The 19,084-nt window shown below is 26.6% G+C and overlaps 1 protein-coding gene across 2 annotated transcripts; it reads left to right on the top strand.

Moving 5' to 3' along the window:
• Nucleotides 1-234: 234 nt before the first annotated feature.
• On the top strand, nt 235-18,227 carry LOC145842066 (uncharacterized). 2 transcript variants are annotated; one of them, XM_082949440.1, is made up of 18 exons: nt 235-763; nt 3,279-3,512; nt 4,048-4,151; nt 5,023-5,084; nt 5,331-5,610; nt 6,459-6,521; nt 6,853-7,050; nt 9,434-9,637; nt 10,253-10,387; nt 11,475-11,711; nt 11,987-12,157; nt 15,025-15,255; nt 15,318-15,557; nt 15,668-15,883; nt 16,599-16,663; nt 17,366-17,459; nt 17,709-17,791; nt 17,965-18,227. In XM_082949440.1, exons 1-18 carry the CDS (start codon nt 672-674, stop codon nt 17,968-17,970), a joined length of 2,715 nt encoding a protein of 904 aa, XP_082805566.1. In that variant the 5' UTR covers nt 235-671; the 3' UTR covers nt 17,971-18,227. The 2 variants fall into 2 exon arrangements, with proteins under 2 accessions (XP_082805566.1, XP_082805564.1); XM_082949438.1 differs by having other exon boundaries at nt 10,250-10,387.
• The last annotated feature ends 857 nt before the right edge of the window (nt 18,228-19,084 follow it).

Raw genomic sequence — 19,084 nt, 5'->3', positions numbered from 1 at the left:
TTTAAGTGTAACTTTACTTGAAACTTTTAGATTATTTGATAGGTGTCAACATGATTTAAACAAATAAGCTATTGAAATTTACCTTCACAGTAGTTTTAATAGTTTAAAAGTAAACCTAGTAAGTATAAAATTTTACATAACTTTTTCTTTTATTAATAATAAAACAACAATGATGCTTTTGACCAACACTTTACAGTTGTGTTTATTTTAAGACTACAAAGTTAACTGATTACTTTAAAAGTTTTTACAAGGAATCACGTACGGATAACTTATACCAACCTGTTCTGAGTAATCTGTCATTATCTTACGACAAGTTTTTATTTCATCACGTTTAGATCTTAACTTTCGACACAAAAAGCTTTTATTAAAAATTGCTCTTTTAACTAAAATAACAAAACTGTTTGTCGTTTAAAACAGATTTAAGGGTGACCTTGTTATTTAAACAAAAAGAAACACATAAATAACAGTTGTACGGGTAAAAAAAAGCATAATAGATTTATGAAATAATTTAATGAAAAGATACAGACCCGATTTTACCAGACTAACCATAGAACCATTAAATTGGAAAAATCTCACAAAGTTGGCGTCGGTTTAAAGAAATTTTGAACTTAACTTCTTAATCGGTGGTCATACGGAAGTAATTTACACTGTAAGAAAAGCTCAATTAGAACATGAAGATTTTGTCTATTTTTCTTGTGGTTTCAGTTTTCATTCATGTCAACTGTAAGAAATCATCTCACCATAGAAGAAGTCGGCCACCAAGGTTAATTTTATTGAATGTTGTTATCATGATAACAAAGAATAAAACAAAACTAAACATTTAGCTGTTTTGTGAGGTTAAAAAAGTGATGATTCTATGTAAAATGAAAACAATTACGTCAAATTTTCAAGTCACTAAACTTAGTCTGTAAATGTTTTAAAAATAAATATATAGATATAAATAATAAAAACATAATAGAACATAAATATATAAACAAGGTATTAAAATTGTTAAGCAGGTAATATATATATATTTATTTAAAGATAAACTTTTAAAAACGTTTTGTAAACTGAAAAACTAAATTTAGTGCAAAATTTACGTTAAAACAAAAAAACTATAAATTTTTCTACTTGTGAATCATTAACAAACTAGAAATAAATTTAAGAAAGTTAAAATCAGGTTTCTAAATTACTAATTCAATAGTTATTAAAATTCCAATTTATATTAAATAAAAGTTTAAAATTATTTCGTTATATTTAAAGGAGAGCTATAATACTAATTATTATCTAAACCTTTCGCACTAAACTATACAAGTATATAATTTAAAAATAATTTTTTTAACAATAAAAACCTTTTATGTTTTAAACGTATTCTATCATAACCTAAACTTTATTTTTAGTAGTATTAGAACTGTAATTTTCAACCTAATTAAACAAAAATGTATTGTTTATGCGTGCGTATTACAAATAAAACATAGTTAATGACAATTTTAAATGCGTAAAAACTTAACAATGCAATTTGTTACCCTAAAACAGCACAATTGAATTCTTGACAGCGTAAACAAGATAAAAGGATTTTTTTTTAGTTACATCTTAATCCGCTTGTACTAAAAATTATCACGTTAGGATTAAATGCATTGCTAACATCTTTTCTCTTGTTTAAAAAATAATATATATTTTTTCATATAAAACCTAATTTCTTTTATTATTTAATGTTCCGTGTACGAATAAGTTTGTAAATAACTGATTGATTAAATTAGTAATCGTTTTTAAGAATTTGAACAAAATTTCCCCTTAAAAAAAACGTCGCATAATGGTCTTAATACATAGATTATTATGATAAATAATAAAAATATAAATATATAACTTTTATATGAAAATAAATGAAAACTAACTGGACGAAAAGTATATCAATGTGTAGCAACACTTGAATTTATAAGGGATCTTAAATGCCAGTTTTTAGTGATTTTCCATATATTTAGTGAAAAGTATTTATAGATCTTCCTCAGTTTATTGGAAAACAACGAGAACATCATCTCCGAAAAGAACTTACTATACATACAAAACTTACACCAGGTTGAAATATCATAAAAACCATTACCTTTTTCATATTTACAACACTTAGCATGAATTAAATAATTTAAGTATTAATTTATGTTTCAGTAAGTTTTCATAAATTTTTTACTTAGACTTGTTTTAAATTTTAGTCATTTTTTTATCTTTTTGGTTTTACTATTTTACCACTTTAGCTACAAAGATGTTTAAACATAGTTTATATCCAAACAGACCTTTTAAATAATAACTTTATTAAAAAATTAAAAAAGAAAAAAATATTTTTGCAGTGCAGAAAATGAATATTTTTAAATACACGCTTTTAATAATGTAAGATTAAGCTAAAAACTTGTATTTAAAAAAAAAGTATTAAAACTTTGTTAAAATAAAAATTATTAACTGTTTTTTAAATAAAAACTTCAATTTATATAATTTTATATAAACTTAGTTTCAAAACATCGTATAGAAAAGTATGCAAAGTTTTTTAGTTTACATCTCTACAGTTTACTTTTAACTATAAAAATTCATATATTTATTGAATAACAATGAAAATAAAAGTTATGAATATTCTAACAAGCTAAATAGTAAACAAAATTAAATTTATACTATTATCTAATTTAATAAGTTTCAAAATTGTTGTTTAAAAAAAAACATATTTTATTCTTTGAATCGAAGAATAACTTGATGTAGCAAAATTATTTCAAAAAACTTTAAAAATAAATTGTTGTTAAGTAGTAATTTTTGATTTATATTTAAATGTTTAAAGAACTTTTTTTAGCTTAAAAACATTTGTTTATTTCAAAACGGAAAAAATATTTTTTGAATTTTAAATCAATTACCACCAATAAAGTATAAATAACATATTTTGGTTAAGAGTTTAAGTTGAAGATAAACACAAATATGTGTAAGAGTAAAATTGTGTAAAAATAACTAAAACTACTAAAATAACTGAAAATATAGTAAAAATTAGCAACTTGCACCGTTGCTTTCGCATGTTTTTACTATAATTTCATCATTCTTAAGTTATAAAGCAGCAAATCCTTGTCATATATCATTTTTTTAACTAACATTTTTTGTTTTAGCAATAAATTGGAGCACGATTAGTTTTCTTATTTACATATTAAAGTTTTCTGATCGTTTTTTTTTGTTTATTAAGCATTAAAAAAAAAAAGACTTCAGTAAAAGTAAAACAGTAAGCTACGATTTGTATCAAGCGTAACTAAAAAAATTTCATTTTAATAACACAGGCAAAGTTCTTCACAAAAGTCAGTTAAGTCTGCCTCCAATCAAGTGAAGAGTTCATCTTGGAGCGAGGTGCAAGTCGGAGGAGACGATAAGAGTAATTTGTACACTGGAAGGTTCTGCAAAGTGCCAGGCGTGAGGCGAGTGAAGGAAAAGTATCTGAACAGCACCCAGACTTTCATGAAGCGAGTTGTTCCAAAGTGCCCGTGGAACGCTCTGTACTGCAACAAGCGTGTCAGGTTTATCGAACGTCTTCATATTTTAAATCAACAAAAAGCGAATAAATAAATTTAACAGTTAATTTGACAATAGTAAATTTTTGTAAAACTTAAAAAAATAGATATTATAGTGTAGACTGTTGAAGATTAAGTTTAATAGATTTGAAACCTTGCAAAAAACCGTTAAAACTTTTGTGTGTCAGTAATTAAACATGGCTTTAACTAAACAAAAGTGTGCATGAAAAATAATTGTAATCAGCTGAACACTAGTAGAATTTAATTTTATTATAAAGTTAAATTAATATTTTGTTACAAACTTGTTACAAGAAGCTAAAACTTATGAGAAAAGTTACAAAAAAACAAGTGTAAAAAAAGAAATAAACGCACAAATATAAGATATAAGTACTTAGTAAACTATAAAGTAAACTTAAGCAGACATATTTTATACTAATAACTTTGCATTAAAAGCAGTATATTTTTATCTATGAAAAATACGAGCAAGTGAGTGATTTTGTTTATTAAAAATAAGTAACTGAAAAGTAATTTTTTTTTGCAGTTACGTGGTTGACAGCAGACCAGTATACGCTTATCGGTATGTCACAAAAAAAGTAGACAGTTGGACTTGTTGTCCTGGGTTCTCAGGTGAAAACTGTGACAAAGGTTTGTTGATTTTTAAATTATTAGGTCAGGTACTTTTGTTTACTTACATCAAAGAAATAAACTATGATAACCTAAATTAAAAATGTTAAAAATTTATTGAAAATGTTTATGACAGAAATAGTTTTACTTGAATAGAACAAAGTGTTGTTTTTTGTGCATAACTTAAAAAACAATAACATGCTTAAAGTTTACTTTTAGCGTAGCATAATGCAAAAAAGATTCGTACAAAAATAATTTGTTAAACAAAAACTTTTTGTTTTTTTAGATAAAAATATATATATTATATAATAAAATATTTCTACCAAAAATGATAGGGTTTTGTATATATTTGTTCTGAAGTCCTGGCTGAAATAGAGTTGTATTGTTTGTATGTTTAAAAGTAAAGTTTTAGTTAATATAAATAAAAAAATCCTTTTAAAAACTAAAATATTTAGATTAAAAAGCAAAAAGTGTAAAAAAATTACATGCAAAACTTTAGTTCTTTTTGAATTTATTTAAAACAAAAGTTTTTAACTTAAATAACAATAAAGTAAAGTTTAGTTTTATACTAGAATTTATAAAAATCTTGTTGTTAATATATTCATAAAATATTTCTAACTAAAAAAAGTTTTATATTAATTTAGATTTTTATTAATAAGTTTTAGCTAAGTATTAAAAAATCATCGTGTTGTTAATCTTAATAAGTTTGTTTTTTAAAAGAAAAATACCTAAAATGAAACTGTTTTTATAACATAAAAAAAAATTAAGTCTTAAAACTTGTTAACTTTTTGTATAGTATAATTTACATAACCAAGTTTAAAAAAAAAAAAAAAAAGAAATAATGTAATCCCAATCCATATAAAAACGTAGCATATAATTATTTCCTTTGCAGTTTGCTTCAATTGCTCAACAAATAGCGAATTACGAGCAAACATCGGAATACTAACAAGCAAGGTTAGTTTCAATTACTCATTCCAATATGCCTAAGAAATTTTTGCCATTCCTATTGTCTCCTTTTGGGCATAATAAACGCAATGAAGTTTTTTATGAGTTGAGCAAATTCTAGTTCACTTCATTATTTTACTATCATCATATTTCGAATAAAAAAGGACTATTTTGAAGAACTTGCTAATAAGATAAATATGCTTTTAAAAATTTATTACGTATAAAGTTTTTTTTTAATACAAGTGTCTGATGTAGGTAGAACTAGTAGAGGAAAGCTGCACAAACTTTACTAAACTTCCCGGACCGCCTGGAGGTCAAGGGCCTCCTGGACCTGCAGGGCCTCCAGGTACCAGGGGAATTACTGGACCACCAGGTCCTATTGGTAGGACAGGGATGAAGGGTAAACCCGGAAGTCACGGGTTTCCAGGGCGACAAGGAGAGAGGGGGTTGCCAGGCAACGACGGGAGACCAGGAAGTAAAGGGTTGAATGGGATGAAGGGAGAATCAGGAGTTCCTGGTCTTGATGGCAAAAAAGGTATTTTAGTTTTCAAAATAAGCTGTAAGGTTTTTTATTTTTCATAGTTTTAATGTTTTAAAGTAACTTTAATTCATTTTAAACATCCTTGAAAAAAACCGTGTAAAAAACACATTAATTGTTCTAAGTCGTAAAGAAAATCATTTCAAAAACAAATTTTGCTTTTTTTAGTAAATTTGATATAATATATTTTTATTTTGATTTTATAAATTTGGTTATTTTATTTTAAATTAAAACACGAAAATGTTTCAGAGTTCGGACAATCAATAAATAGTAAAAACGAAATTTCTGTGTTTTCGGCGATCTTTTATTTTGTTTAGCAAATAAACGCCCCAAGCAACACAAGTAGGAAATGAGATACTATCATAAACATGTTTTTGAAAACTTCTTTCCGATTTTGTTACACTTGGTATAACTGATACATGATTTTATAACTGCTAGCTTAAGTGTAATGTTACAGTTTAAGTTTTTATATTTAAAAAATGCAGTGCATCAATTTTATTAGATAATACAAATTCATAAACAAGGAAGTTACTTTTAAAGCAAACTTTTTTACAACAAACCTGTTTATGAAAATCATTAGTTTTTCAAAATAGTCGGGATGATGTAAATATATGTAAAAGGTTTTATTTACAATTTATTTTGTTACGTAAGTGACTGTTTTTAATCAATGTTAGTTTTAGATAATTAAACTAAAAACAAGTATGAACAAATAAGTTATAAAAAGTAGTCTTTATTAATCTGTTTAGAAAAAAATAGTATAATAAATTTCTGATAATATTTTTAGTAATCGAAAAAAACATAAGGTACTTTTACAAGTAAAACAACATAAAAAAACTTCATTAAAGGGGATAGAGGAGAAAAAGGGAACCAAGGAACTGATGGAAAGCCTGGAAGGGACGGCAGTAAAGGTAAAATTTCAAATAACTTAAATATATATACTTTTATTCTTTGGTTAGTTTTAAAATACGAGTAAAGTTTTCATAAAAATTTGTATCAAATGATTCAAAATAGAATTTAATAGAAAATAGTTATTAAAAAGTTTATTAAATTATTAAACTAATAGTAATAACTGAAAACTTTGTATTTAAAAATTTTAGCTAAAAGTAAAAAGTGTTGGTGACATTTAAGTCAAAAGTTACTATGTACATAATTTTTCATATATTTAAATTTAATAATTTTTATATATAAATCTCACTTGTTTTCAAAACAAAAATACTGAACAATTACAAACAACTTAAGGAGAAGTAGGTAACCCGGGAATAAACGGTCTGGACGGTGTTGAAGGACCTCCCGGAAGTAATGGGGAAATTGGTCTCACTGGTGCACCAGGTCCTGCTGGCGAGCCTGGACCTCCTGGGCCGCCTGGTCCACCAGGGGTTTGTCCGACACAACCTGTGACAACTACTCCTGAACAAGTTGTTGTGACCACCACTGCCAGTTTGTTTTGAGTATTTGTTTGAAAGTCTAATAAATTTGATAAAATGCTTTATAACTTGTAGAAAATTTCAATTAAAAAAGTTTTTGAGCGTAAAAGTATTACGTTAGAACTTTTTCTAAAGCTTTATGGTTTATCTATATGCATAGCTCTTTTAATTATAAACTATTCTGTTAAAAGATATAATAAATAAAACATTAAAATGTATTTAAGTTTGTGTAATAAAGGTTTTAAATTAGGGGTTGGCAATTTTTTTAGTCGGCAGGCTAGATTAAAAAAATATTTTGCGAGCTGATTTCGTTAAAAAAAGTTTTTACATATTTTGTAAAATATTATAATTAAAATTTTAAAAGCAAAACTGTAATAAATTAACACTACTAAGTACTCAAAATCAAATTACAAGCACATTCCAAAATGTTTGTAACCAAAAAGATTTTTTTTTTGTTTTACAAAAGTTTTTTTCAAAATATAAATTAAGTCTTGGGCTGGAGAGTTCTGCTTGGCACGCCACACGTTACACATTGCCTACCCCTGTTTTAAACTACTATATTTAGTTATAATGCTTAATTTTAAAAGAATTTTGATGCATCAGGATCAGTACGTAAAGCATGTACAGAACATAAAAACATATAAAAAACTGTAAGACATACTATTATACTGTGTTTGCTTTTGTAATAGCTTTGTGTTTTGAAAAATAAAACAAACATTTTTTTTTTAATTTAAAAGTACCTTCTATTATTTACACTTAACTTTTTCTAAAACAAATTTCATTTAATTTTTTTTTTTAATAACTTAATTACTCGAGCATATTTTGTATATTTCAAGAGAAACCCGAAATGAACCGCCATCTAGAGTCTTCGATTTCGTTTTTTCTTGGTCCTTCTGCTGTTAACTATTGCCAAAACAATAAACTATGGAAGAGATCACCCGTTTACTTGAGCTGTGATTTCGACGTTTACAATGTTCCAAACAGCTTAAACCAATACTTTTGGTCTGCCATACAGCCTAATAAAAAACAATCGGTAGGAACTTTTTGCTTGTTTGAAAATTTGACAGATAGATGGCTAAATGAGGATGAAAAAGTTGGAAAATGGAAATTAAGTTCATCGTTCAAATGGAGTTTAGCTAGAGGGACTGAAGCCAGTTCAAAAAACGTTTTAAGTTTTTCTTCTTCATTCGTAGCGAATCGGGCGAGGCTTGCAAGTTTGTTTTTTCAATTACCAACCTCAGAACCCACCTGTCTGTCTTTTCAATACAATTTCGCTGGTAACCAAAACTGCCACAGAAAACCTTCTGCCATCAACGTATTTCTTTTCCCTTGCCGCCCTGCCTACCACGTTCCCGTGGCAACTTTCAAGCCCTCCAATCGCCGCTGGTCCCTAGCAACCGTTCCCTTGCCACGTCACAATCACCCTTACAGAGTGGTGATCGAAGGAGTTTCAAACAATAAAAACTGCCACATTTCCATTGACGATGTCATATTTTCCGCTTGTGGTTAGTAGAGAGACCTGAGTGAAGTGGTCAATTAGATGGTAGTTTTGATGGTGTGACTTTTAGACGACTAAAATAACTAACTTAATTTTGATACTAGCTGCCAATGTGAGAAAAAAAAATTAACTTTAGTTTATGTTTTTGACCGTAGATTTTAGGTGTGTTACTAGGAAGAACTAACAGAACTTAATGGCTTCTGGTAATATTTTTTTAATTAAAGTTTATATAAGTTTATAAGCCTACATTAAATTTAATTTTCACGAATCACAATATATGAAAAAAATTTTTTTTAAACAAATACTACATTCTGAAAAGTAGTTTTAAAACTTATTTCTTAAAATAAATAAAAGTTTTGTGTAAATAAAGTGTAGCAGCGTTGTAGTTAAATAATGTTGTTCAATTAAGTGACTTAGTATTGCATGGTTATGGTTGTCTAATTATAAAAGTATAGCTACATAATTGAATAGGTATAACAATTTCAAAATAAGCACTTAAAAAAATATAAGAAGTAGAAGTTTTAAGAAACACTATAAAATTGGAATAGTTGACTTCTTATTTTTTCAGTGTATTTAAAAATGAAGCTCGATATAAAGAAAAAATAAATGTTTAAACATACTTGTGATACAAATTTTTTTGATATGATTTGTTAAATTTAAACTTATCCTTAAAAACCATATTTTGCATGTAAAATGAATAATAACCGTTAGTAGTTTGTAATTTAAAAACTAGTTTTTTTTTATCTAATTAAAGAATGTAATAAGTTATTGCATGCGCATAGAAAACCAAATATTTTTATTTTATTTTGATAAAAGCCTTAATAAGTGACAAATTAAATCTACTTCGCTTTTCAGTAATTACCTTATAAAATATGGATAACAAAACAATTTTGTGTAGGACCATCAAACTGCATATACAAAGGAGAAGTTTACCAAGAAAACATGCTTTGGAAGGACGGTGATTGTGCCGAGTACCAATGTGTCCGAGGGAACGTGGAGAAGAAGAAAATAGTCTGTCCGACAATACAGTGTGAATATTCATTCAAACCTCAAGGATACTGCTGTGAAGTGTGCTGCCCCAATCAAATAATCGGCAATGAAAGTTTACCTTATTGATGTTTATAAACTTAAACCTCTAAAAATTAAAACAAATTTTTTGAAAAAAATAAAATACTTGAGATTTATTCAAAAAAATAGTTTGTTTATTTTTTTGTTATTTGGTTAAATTCAAGTCTAAAAGTATAACTTATTTTTTAGATACCTACAAATGTAAAAGTTTATAGTTCCTACTAACTTTTATCCTCTTTTAAAAGTCGCTTATTCTTAATTGAATTACATCGTTAGTAAACAGTTTAGCTAATTAAACACTGTCTGCTGATTACATAAAACTTTAAAAGAAAAGTTGAAGCTTATATTCAACAGCTTAAGAAAAAAATTCATTTCTAGATAAAGTTCAAGTAATAATAGTTATACCGTTAGAAAAACTTTTTCCTCTAGTTTTATAATTAAAATAAAAAAATATTGGAGTCAATGTTTGAATTATTTAATTTTAATTCAAATTATTTAAAACAATTTCTCTTAATTATTAAGAAACAACTATCCTCACAGCACTTTGTAAATTAACAACTTAATTGTGTTCTTCCAACTTCTTGTTCTTTTTTACTTGTAATGTTCAAATAAATATTCGTGAACATATACTTGTAACATATTGCAGTAGGGAGTTCTTACGGTGAGGATGACGACCAGTCAGATGATGATTACTCGTACGAATCAAGTGGGAGTTATTACGAGTACGACACCTTGGACGATAATGGGTGTCCCGTGTACAGCAAGCTGGCCAGAAGTTCCACCAGTTAGTTGTACACCTATAAAAAAATATTAGGCTGAAAAAAGCTTTAAAATGCTCATACACAAAATTTTAATTTGTTTCAATTACAACAAATTGCATTTGAAACTTAAAAAAACTTATAGTAAAAGTGTCTAGTAAATTTTGACAACTTTGAAATGTTCATGCTTATTTAGAGTTATTTTTGAATATAAACGATTTAGCATAATATTTATATTTGATTAGTAGAATTTATACTATAAAAAATTGTATAAGTAAGTCAGCTAATCCACTATTACTTAAAGTTACAACTCTTTTATTTTTAAATCGTTTAAAATTAATTATTAAGTAGAACTTTTGTTTTTCTAGCTAGACAATCAATTTGTTTCTGTAACATTAAAAAAGCTGAATTTAAAACGGTTTTGTTCTTTGGCTGTATATGTACTGTAGGTATACTTAATGTAATAGCGTATTAGTTTAACCATAAGCAAGTTTATCTAATTGATAAAACTAATACTTAAAGAGCTAAACAGTTCATCAAAAACTTTTATTATGAAGATAGACAATTTTTTTTGCACTTTTAAAAGTTTTAAGTACTTTCGAATTATTCTCATGTAGAGTAAATTAGATATATTTAAGTCTTACTTTGTTTGAATTATAAGAAAATCATAAACTAAAAATTTGTTTAAACTTATGTCATCAAAAAGTATTTTAAAGTGAAAAATGTTACGGCTGTTTTTTATTTATTTTTTATTAATGTTCACGTATAAACTACACTTTTGATCTGTTATACTAAATACTTAAAAGTTTTCAATGTTTTAAAATTATAAAAAAAATATATTCTTTATATCTATAAACACTATTTAATGTAAAAGTACACTAAATTACTTTTTTATTAGTGTATATCTTTTTGTTACCTGTTTTTTTAGTTGAAGAATTCTTTTCTTACTTAGTTTTTAATAAAAGTACTAATAAACGACGAAGCAATTTAGTATATATGGTAAAATTTAGTACACACAATTTAATTATTGTTCTATTGAGGGTATAATGCTTATTTTGCTTAGCTTTTATAATACCCATAAAACAAGTTACGGTGCAAACAAAAAAATTCCAGGTAATCCGAACACCCACGTGTGTGATTGGCCGAAAGATGCGGGACCTTGTTCAGGGACTTTTTCCAAATTTTACTTCGACGGTACGTCATGCGAGTCGTTCGATTACGGAGGATGTGAAGGAAACGCGAACAACTTCGATAGCAAGCAGGATTGTAAACAAACTTGCATGTCGACTACAGAAGTGTCACCGAGATCACAAAGTGCTGCGTTAGAGAAGGAACATGATGCTATAAGAAGTCAGTGCTGCATTAGTAAACATGATTATAACTACATTAGTCTTTATATTGAGTAAGCACTCTGAACGCAGCCCAAAACCTATTGCGTACTTAAAAAGTAACGAAAACTTAATATTTTACACACATTTTTTGGCTTAAAAGTTCTTACCTAAGAACTACGTACCAAAAGGAAGATTGTTACTTTCTAGTATAGGCTAAGAATATTAAAACCGTATAATTCATATGTTTAATGTTTCAAATTTCAAAGCTGATAGATATTAATGTATTGTTAACAGAAATAATAAGAGAGGATGTCTGCAGTATGCCAGCTGAAACGGGAGTCGGCAGAGCAGCGCATAAAAGATGGTACTTTGACGGAACCGAGTGCAAAATATTCGTATTTGGTGGAATCGGCGGAAATCAAAACAACTTCCTTACCAAAAGGAAATGCATGAAACAATGCGTTTGTTAGTCTAAAAGTACTACTTAAGCTATTTTATGTTAAAATGTTACAACTAAAAACCAAAAAATATACATTCTCAAAGAAAAGTTTGTTTATAAGCCGAAAAATAAGTTAAAGTATTATTTTTGTGTTGCTAAATGTTTAAGTAAGTTCTTAAATAAGTAAAATAGTTTTACAACTAATTTTTTTTTATCATTCTAGGAGTTACGTTAATTTAATTTTAGGCAATACAAAATTGTTAAAAAAAAAAAAAAAATTATTTACTTTATAACATAGAAAATATTTAGTTTACATAGGTAAACTGTAGTTCAGTACTGTTACTAATAATTAAATATTTTTTGAAGAAAAAAAAAAAGCGCTCAAAAGCTTTAGTTTAAGTATTTGGTTATATTTGGTATATTATATCAAAAAACCTTTCGTTTATCAAGTCATGCTTCTAAGGAGTCTTGTCGAGGACAAGTAAACAATATTTTATTTCTGAAAAACAAGCGCTTGTAAAAATTTATAAAAAATATGTAGTATCGTTAAAGAAAACGGTATTTACAATATGAGAATCGCAAGTTTTAGAAAAACAAAATTTTGGAAAAACAACTTTAGTTACAACAGTGTCGGTCAGGACAGTGATGACGTTATATGGATCACAGAGCAGTTTAAACTACCTTACAACAAGTACTTTATCTAAAAAAGTAGTTTATTTTGTTCCCTGTGACGTCATCACGCATCGCCACTGACATGATTTAATTTTATTTACTTCTACAAAGTCAGCTAAAAATATACTCTTTTTAAACTTTTGATCAATAAACTGAAGTTTAAATTTCAAATCAACTCATTGAATATACAGTAAAAGGTACTAACAAACGCGTGGTTAGTGTATCTTTAAAAAAAAATTATAAGAAGCTTAACGTTGTCTACAAAATATAGTTTAAATAGTTTGACCTTTTTTGTAACTACTGTGGTTTCTTACACTTAGTGCATATGTACAAAGTCATGAAAAATTAAATAGAAAATTATAAGTTTTAGAACTGCAAGTTTTTTAAAAGCTTTATTTATAAGTGCTCTGGTTTGAAAACAAATTTTCGTTTAGTTATTAAATTGCAGCTGAATGACATACACCGTGCATAACTTAAAAGTTTTTTTTCAAACTAAGTTAACTTATTTATAAAGAATCTGTATTAAAGCAAAAGTTTACACACTTTATTGTTAAACACGATAAAAAAACTTTATTTTTGTATAGTTGTCTCTACAATATAAAATATGCTAAAACTTTTAAAATCATATCAAAAATATAATTGATGAAGCTCGGAATAGAATAAAAATCATAAATAAAAGTTTTCTGTACATAATAAATTTGTTTATACTACTCTAAGTTTTTGGGAAACACTGATTTACATTCATTGTGTACAAAAGCAGTTGCTTTTTTAACTGGTCCTTTTCTGTTACTACGTTGTACTCTGTCATCAACCTTGCCATAGTTTTTTTTAAAGATACTTTTTGAAAGATACTGCTACTGTTTATGAGACAACCGTAATTTAGTGCTATTAATAAAAGGTTAACCATACAAAACCTAGTTCTTATTTAACAAAACCTAGTTCCTATTTATCTCATGGTTTAGGTTATATGTTAGGAAAATATTTATAAACAACTGTCTGCAATATAAAAGAAAGAATTCTTATTTTGTTAACGTTAAAAAATAGTAAGAATATTTTTTGTTTAAAATGGTGTTATGTACGCGGCAAATTATTGTGTGCATATATTGAAATTTAGTCTTCATACTATCAAAAATTTTAAAAATTTGAGGTTTACTTAGTTTTTAAACTTTTAATATTGATAAAAAACGTATACATTTTAGAGGCAATATAAAATTAAAAAAATCAGCTATCTAAGTGAAAGTAGTGCGTTAGGTGTCTTTTTATTTTTGTATAAATAGATAGACTTACTCAAAAAAAAAAGGTAGAGACAATCGTTTTCATTTAGAAAATTAGATTTAAAGAACCTTTCGTTTAAGCTTGCTTCAAATAGATTATCTAAGTTATATAGAAATAAAATAAACTTCTAATATTTTTTATAAATAAAACTTTAGTAAAAAATACTGATGAAAATTTTTTTAAACGTTTCGTTTAAAAACAAAAATAAAAAAAGAAATAGTTTATCATTATTAATTTAAAAACCGCTAATCCAGGAATTTCGGAATTTCGGAAAAACCGCGAGATAATACATTGCTTGATTGAGTAGCTTATAATGCTTGAGTTAACAAAGATGTTTCAAATTACATAAATTGTAGAAAGATTAAAGTCGTTATAAGGAATGAATTAAAAATACTGTCTCTGAATAACTCGTTGAATATAAGACTTATATGCGAAGAATAAAATTTCAAAAAAGTTTATAAAAATTTTTAACTTTTTCTTTTACTTATTTTAGTCATTATAACTTATTGAATGAAAAAAAAAGAGTAATTTAAGAACTTTTCAAATAAATCAAAAAAACATATTCAGTGAAAGATTTTTAGTAAGAATAATTATTTTTTTTTTATCTACTTTTCAAGTTCAAACAACTAAAGAATATTTTTATTTTGCCACGAAAATACTAAGTATATTGACAAACTTCAGTTGAAATATTAAGTTTAGAACTTAAATATATTTATATAGCGACTATAAAAATATTAATTTTTTTCAGTGTTAAAATTAAATAAACTGTAGATTAAACTAAACACAATATGAGTGTCTAAAAGTAAAAGATACATTATATTTTACTAAAAGTAAGACAAATAAGAGAACAGCACTGTACTGTACAGTATTCTTTTTTTTCTCTTTATTAAAAAAACAACTCTATATTTATGCCTTGTAGTGAAAGCTTGTTTTAACACATTAACAGCTAAGAAACCAGCACAACAACACGACAAGCAAGACAGATGCACCCTTCCGCTGAACGAAGGGACTTGCGATCAGACACTGACCCGGTTCTACTATGACGTAGATGAAGAAAGATGCAAACTGTTCATTTTCAAAGGTTGCGGTGGTAACGACAACAAGTTTTCGTCACCGTGGCAATGCAGGGACAAATGTGGCGGCGATGAGCCCTACTGGGGGCCGTTGGAACCTACAGGTTTGTTAGTTAAGAAAAAGAATTTAAGGAAAATTTCTTAAGTTATTGTCTTTATTCTTTAGTGAGACCGGAAACTCCAGCTAGGTGTTTGGTACCATTCACTGGTTGTACTGGCAGGGCCGGAACAGCCATGTTTTATTACGATCCAGCGCAGGACAGGTGCCAGCTGTTTTATGGGGGATGTCCCGCATCTGAAAACTTGTTTCACAGTCCCAGAAAATGCAGGAATACTTGTGGAGGCGGGAAACCCAATTTTGAACCGAAACCTGCAATCAGGCCTGCACAACAGTTCACTAACACAGGTAAACATACTTTTAAGAAAATATGCATAATGTTCAACAAAAAAAAAGTGGTTAAATGTTCAGCTTATGATCAGTATAAACTGTGTAGACATTTGTTTATAAACCGACAGAAGCTTATTGTTTGGAAGAGATGAGAGAAGGGCCGTGCAACGCGCATTTGTACCGCTACTTCTACAACTCGCAAACAAAATCCTGCTCCATGTTTGTTTACGGAGGTTGTCGCGGCAACGAGAACAACTTTGAAACACCGGAAGACTGCATGAAGTCGTGTGGCTCTGCTCGTGTCAACTTTACCATAACTATGGAGTCAGATCTACGTGAAGAACGTTAGTACAAAAATGGTCTGAACAGCAATATAGTGACTACAATCATATTTTTTACTTTTAAAAGTCTCTAGTTTTTTAAAAGTATTAAAGTCTTAAGATTATAAATATTTAATTTAGTAGCTTTAGTTTAGCCTACTATGCTAAACTTATTTAAAATGCCTTAGCTTTTCATAAAGAACTATTATTGTTAGTAAAAAAATTGTAAAATGATAGGAAGTCATCAAGCAGGCATTAGCCATAACCGTGTTTAAAATACAAGCAATAAAAATAGTAATAACTTATAAGTCTTTTAAGTAAAGTGTTGTTAAGTTTTTATAAACTGACTTTAAAAATGGTTGCTGTTGTAAGTAGTGAAGTTTGATAAGCATTTATCAATACAAAAAGTGCGATCGTAAAAAATATAAATAGCTAAAGATAGCTTGATTAATTTAACAAGCATGTTTTTGATCTAAATAGTTTTTAGCAATAATAAAGCTTTCAACAAAATTATACAGTAAAAAGGTTAATCTAAGCATTTTACAGCCCTATAACTTTATAAATTACGTTTAGAAAAGGTTATGATGAAATAAACTTGGAATTTTTGTAATATTAGAAAATTTTTAAATAGTTCGTTTTGTATCGCTGCATCGTCATGTCTTGTTGTAAGGTTTTTTTCAAAATATACTTAACATGAATTAACAAAACCAAAAAAAAGTAATGATAATGAAATTTTCAGAACCGGTTGGAATTAGATTGAATGAGAACACAGAAAAACTATCACAAAACAGTGTGCAAGCAATGGTTAGAACTTGCTATATATGATATAACTTACTTAAGATCCTTTAAATTTTATAAAAATCTCTATTCAAACGTTGTTTGTATTATTAAAATTTTCAAAAAGTTTAAATGGTATAATAAAATAAAAAATATTTTTATGAAAAGAAAATGGTTCACTTTCTTCGTAGAATGTTTTACTTAAATCGCAAAAGTACTGGTAAAAAAATTGAAGAGTTACAAAGACGACTGAGATTGATGGAAAATTTAATAACTGAACAGTTAAACCAAGTTTTAGTTAAAGAACTTAAAAGGAAAACTGCCCATAATAAACTAGAAATTGGTAACATTTATGCACCGTGTTATTTTAAACAGGACACAAACACGTTTTTTTTTAGCAAAAACATTAAAACTTGTTACATTTTTCAAACTTTTATTTATAACTTAAAGAAAAAAAAAAAAAGCTTGATGTGAGTTAATAAACAATAGTCAGGCTTAGTTTACTGTGTGCCGTTAAATAAATAAGATTATGATTTGAACATGAAATATCTTTTTATGATACCGAGAAAACAATTATTTTAAACTTAAATGTTGTATAAAATAAAAAGTTTTTTATCAGACAGTAAAGTTTATAGTAGGAAAAAAGATAATTTTTAAAATCAACTTTGATGTTTTCTTTGCTTTATTTTATTTGACAACAAATCACACACTGTTTTTGCATGATTTTAGAACACAAACGAAATAGAAAAGTTAAAAAGAATGGTTTCAAAACTTACTGAAAGAGTAATTGCACTTGAAAGTTCACTGTCAAAAGTTAAAAAAGGTTCAGTTTTTGAGTGTTGAAAAAAAAAAATATTGCATTTGTTTTTAAACATTTTACGAATTAAATATTTAATACAAAATGATAGCCTTTTGACTGAAAATTTGTATTTAATTTAACTTATAAACTGTTAAAGCTAAGTAAACTATTTTTTTATCAAAATGATTGTTTTCAGAGTTTTTTTCACGTAAATAATAATAATAATAAGTTTAAAATAAAATTCTATTTATTCTGAAGTAACAAAAATTCTAGGGGGTCCAGATTTTATACTTAGGCCAAAAAATAGAAGAAAGTATCCGAAAAGAGGTATGATAAACAAAAGAAAGCGGCCAAAGGTAGGTTTTAGCAATTAGTTGCACCTTAATCAAGCTAAAAGTTTACAGCTATATTTTATTACTACTAAACTTAACTTTTTTTTTATGTAAATCAAAATAGCTAAGTAGTTTTGGTTCGAAAAAAAAAGTAAAAAAAGTTAGCTTTAAAAAATTAACTTTAAACTTCAATTTAGGTTTAAAGATAAACAGAAGAAGGTGTAGCATGATGAGTTCAATTTTACTATATTACTGCTAACGAAGATTTTTTTAGTGAAAAGTTTATGTCGCTGCTACTTTTTTATCATTTAAATAACTTATTGAATATATTTTTATAACAATTTAAGATGATGGTAATTAATTGAAAAAATATACCGATAAATTTTTGAAAACAAGTCATTATAGCTTAATATTTAATAACATTTTCATTTAAAATTATATTTAAAGAATAATGATTTGAAAATACCATCCAGTTACATTATTTTTTACAGTTTTGATTTTTCTCTAGGAACTTGTATTTTTATGGTTTAGTTCTATAAGTTTTTAATAATTTTTTGGAGACCAAAATTTCTCGTCGTGCCCTTTAATCTAATCATAGCCTTTATCTACTTAGTTTTTGTTAAAAAAAACATGCATTTTTTCAATTAAACATATATTTTGTTGAACATATTTATAAACAAAGTTACGCTGTTTAAAAAAGAAAAACTATGAACAGTTTTTTTGTAGACAAAAAGCTTCAATTAAGTATTTTTTTAATTTAAGATATGTTTTCTATAACTTGTTTGATCAATTGTAAAAATTACAGTCATACTAAAAAAACATATAAATTAAGATTTATGTTTATAATAAGTGATATTAATAGAAAAAATGCTAACAATATAATAGTGTTTTCTTTAAATGGTTCTGTTTAAGTTATAAGTTGTTTTTAAACAAAAAAATTCTGTACCAATTTATTTAGTAATTTTTAAGTAAGTTTAGAATGTTTTTAGTATTTTTACTATACACTTTTTAATTTTTGACACACAAATGGTTTTAACACACTAAAAAGAATAATTTCAAATAGATTTAATCATTTACTTAAAAAAATTTAAGCTGGAACAAAACATATCTCATTAACTTTTTTTCTACTAATACTAACAAAGCTGTTAAAAATAAGTATTATTATTTTTTGATATAAACTATGTCGCTAAAAGATTTTTAGTTTTTAGCAGTATTTTACTAAAAAAGATTTATACAATAAAAAAATAAGTTTTAAGTTTACTTTTTGAAAAAATCTACAAGTTTTGACTTACCAGATAAAACTATACAGTAAAAAAG

Source organism: Thalia democratica, chromosome 8 (assembly GCF_965202585.1).
Source record: "Thalia democratica chromosome 8, ktThaDemo2.hap1.1, whole genome shotgun sequence".
Classification (NCBI taxonomy): domain Eukaryota; kingdom Metazoa; phylum Chordata; class Thaliacea; order Salpida; family Salpidae; genus Thalia; species Thalia democratica.
This window is presented reverse-complemented; position numbering and strand designations above follow the sequence as displayed.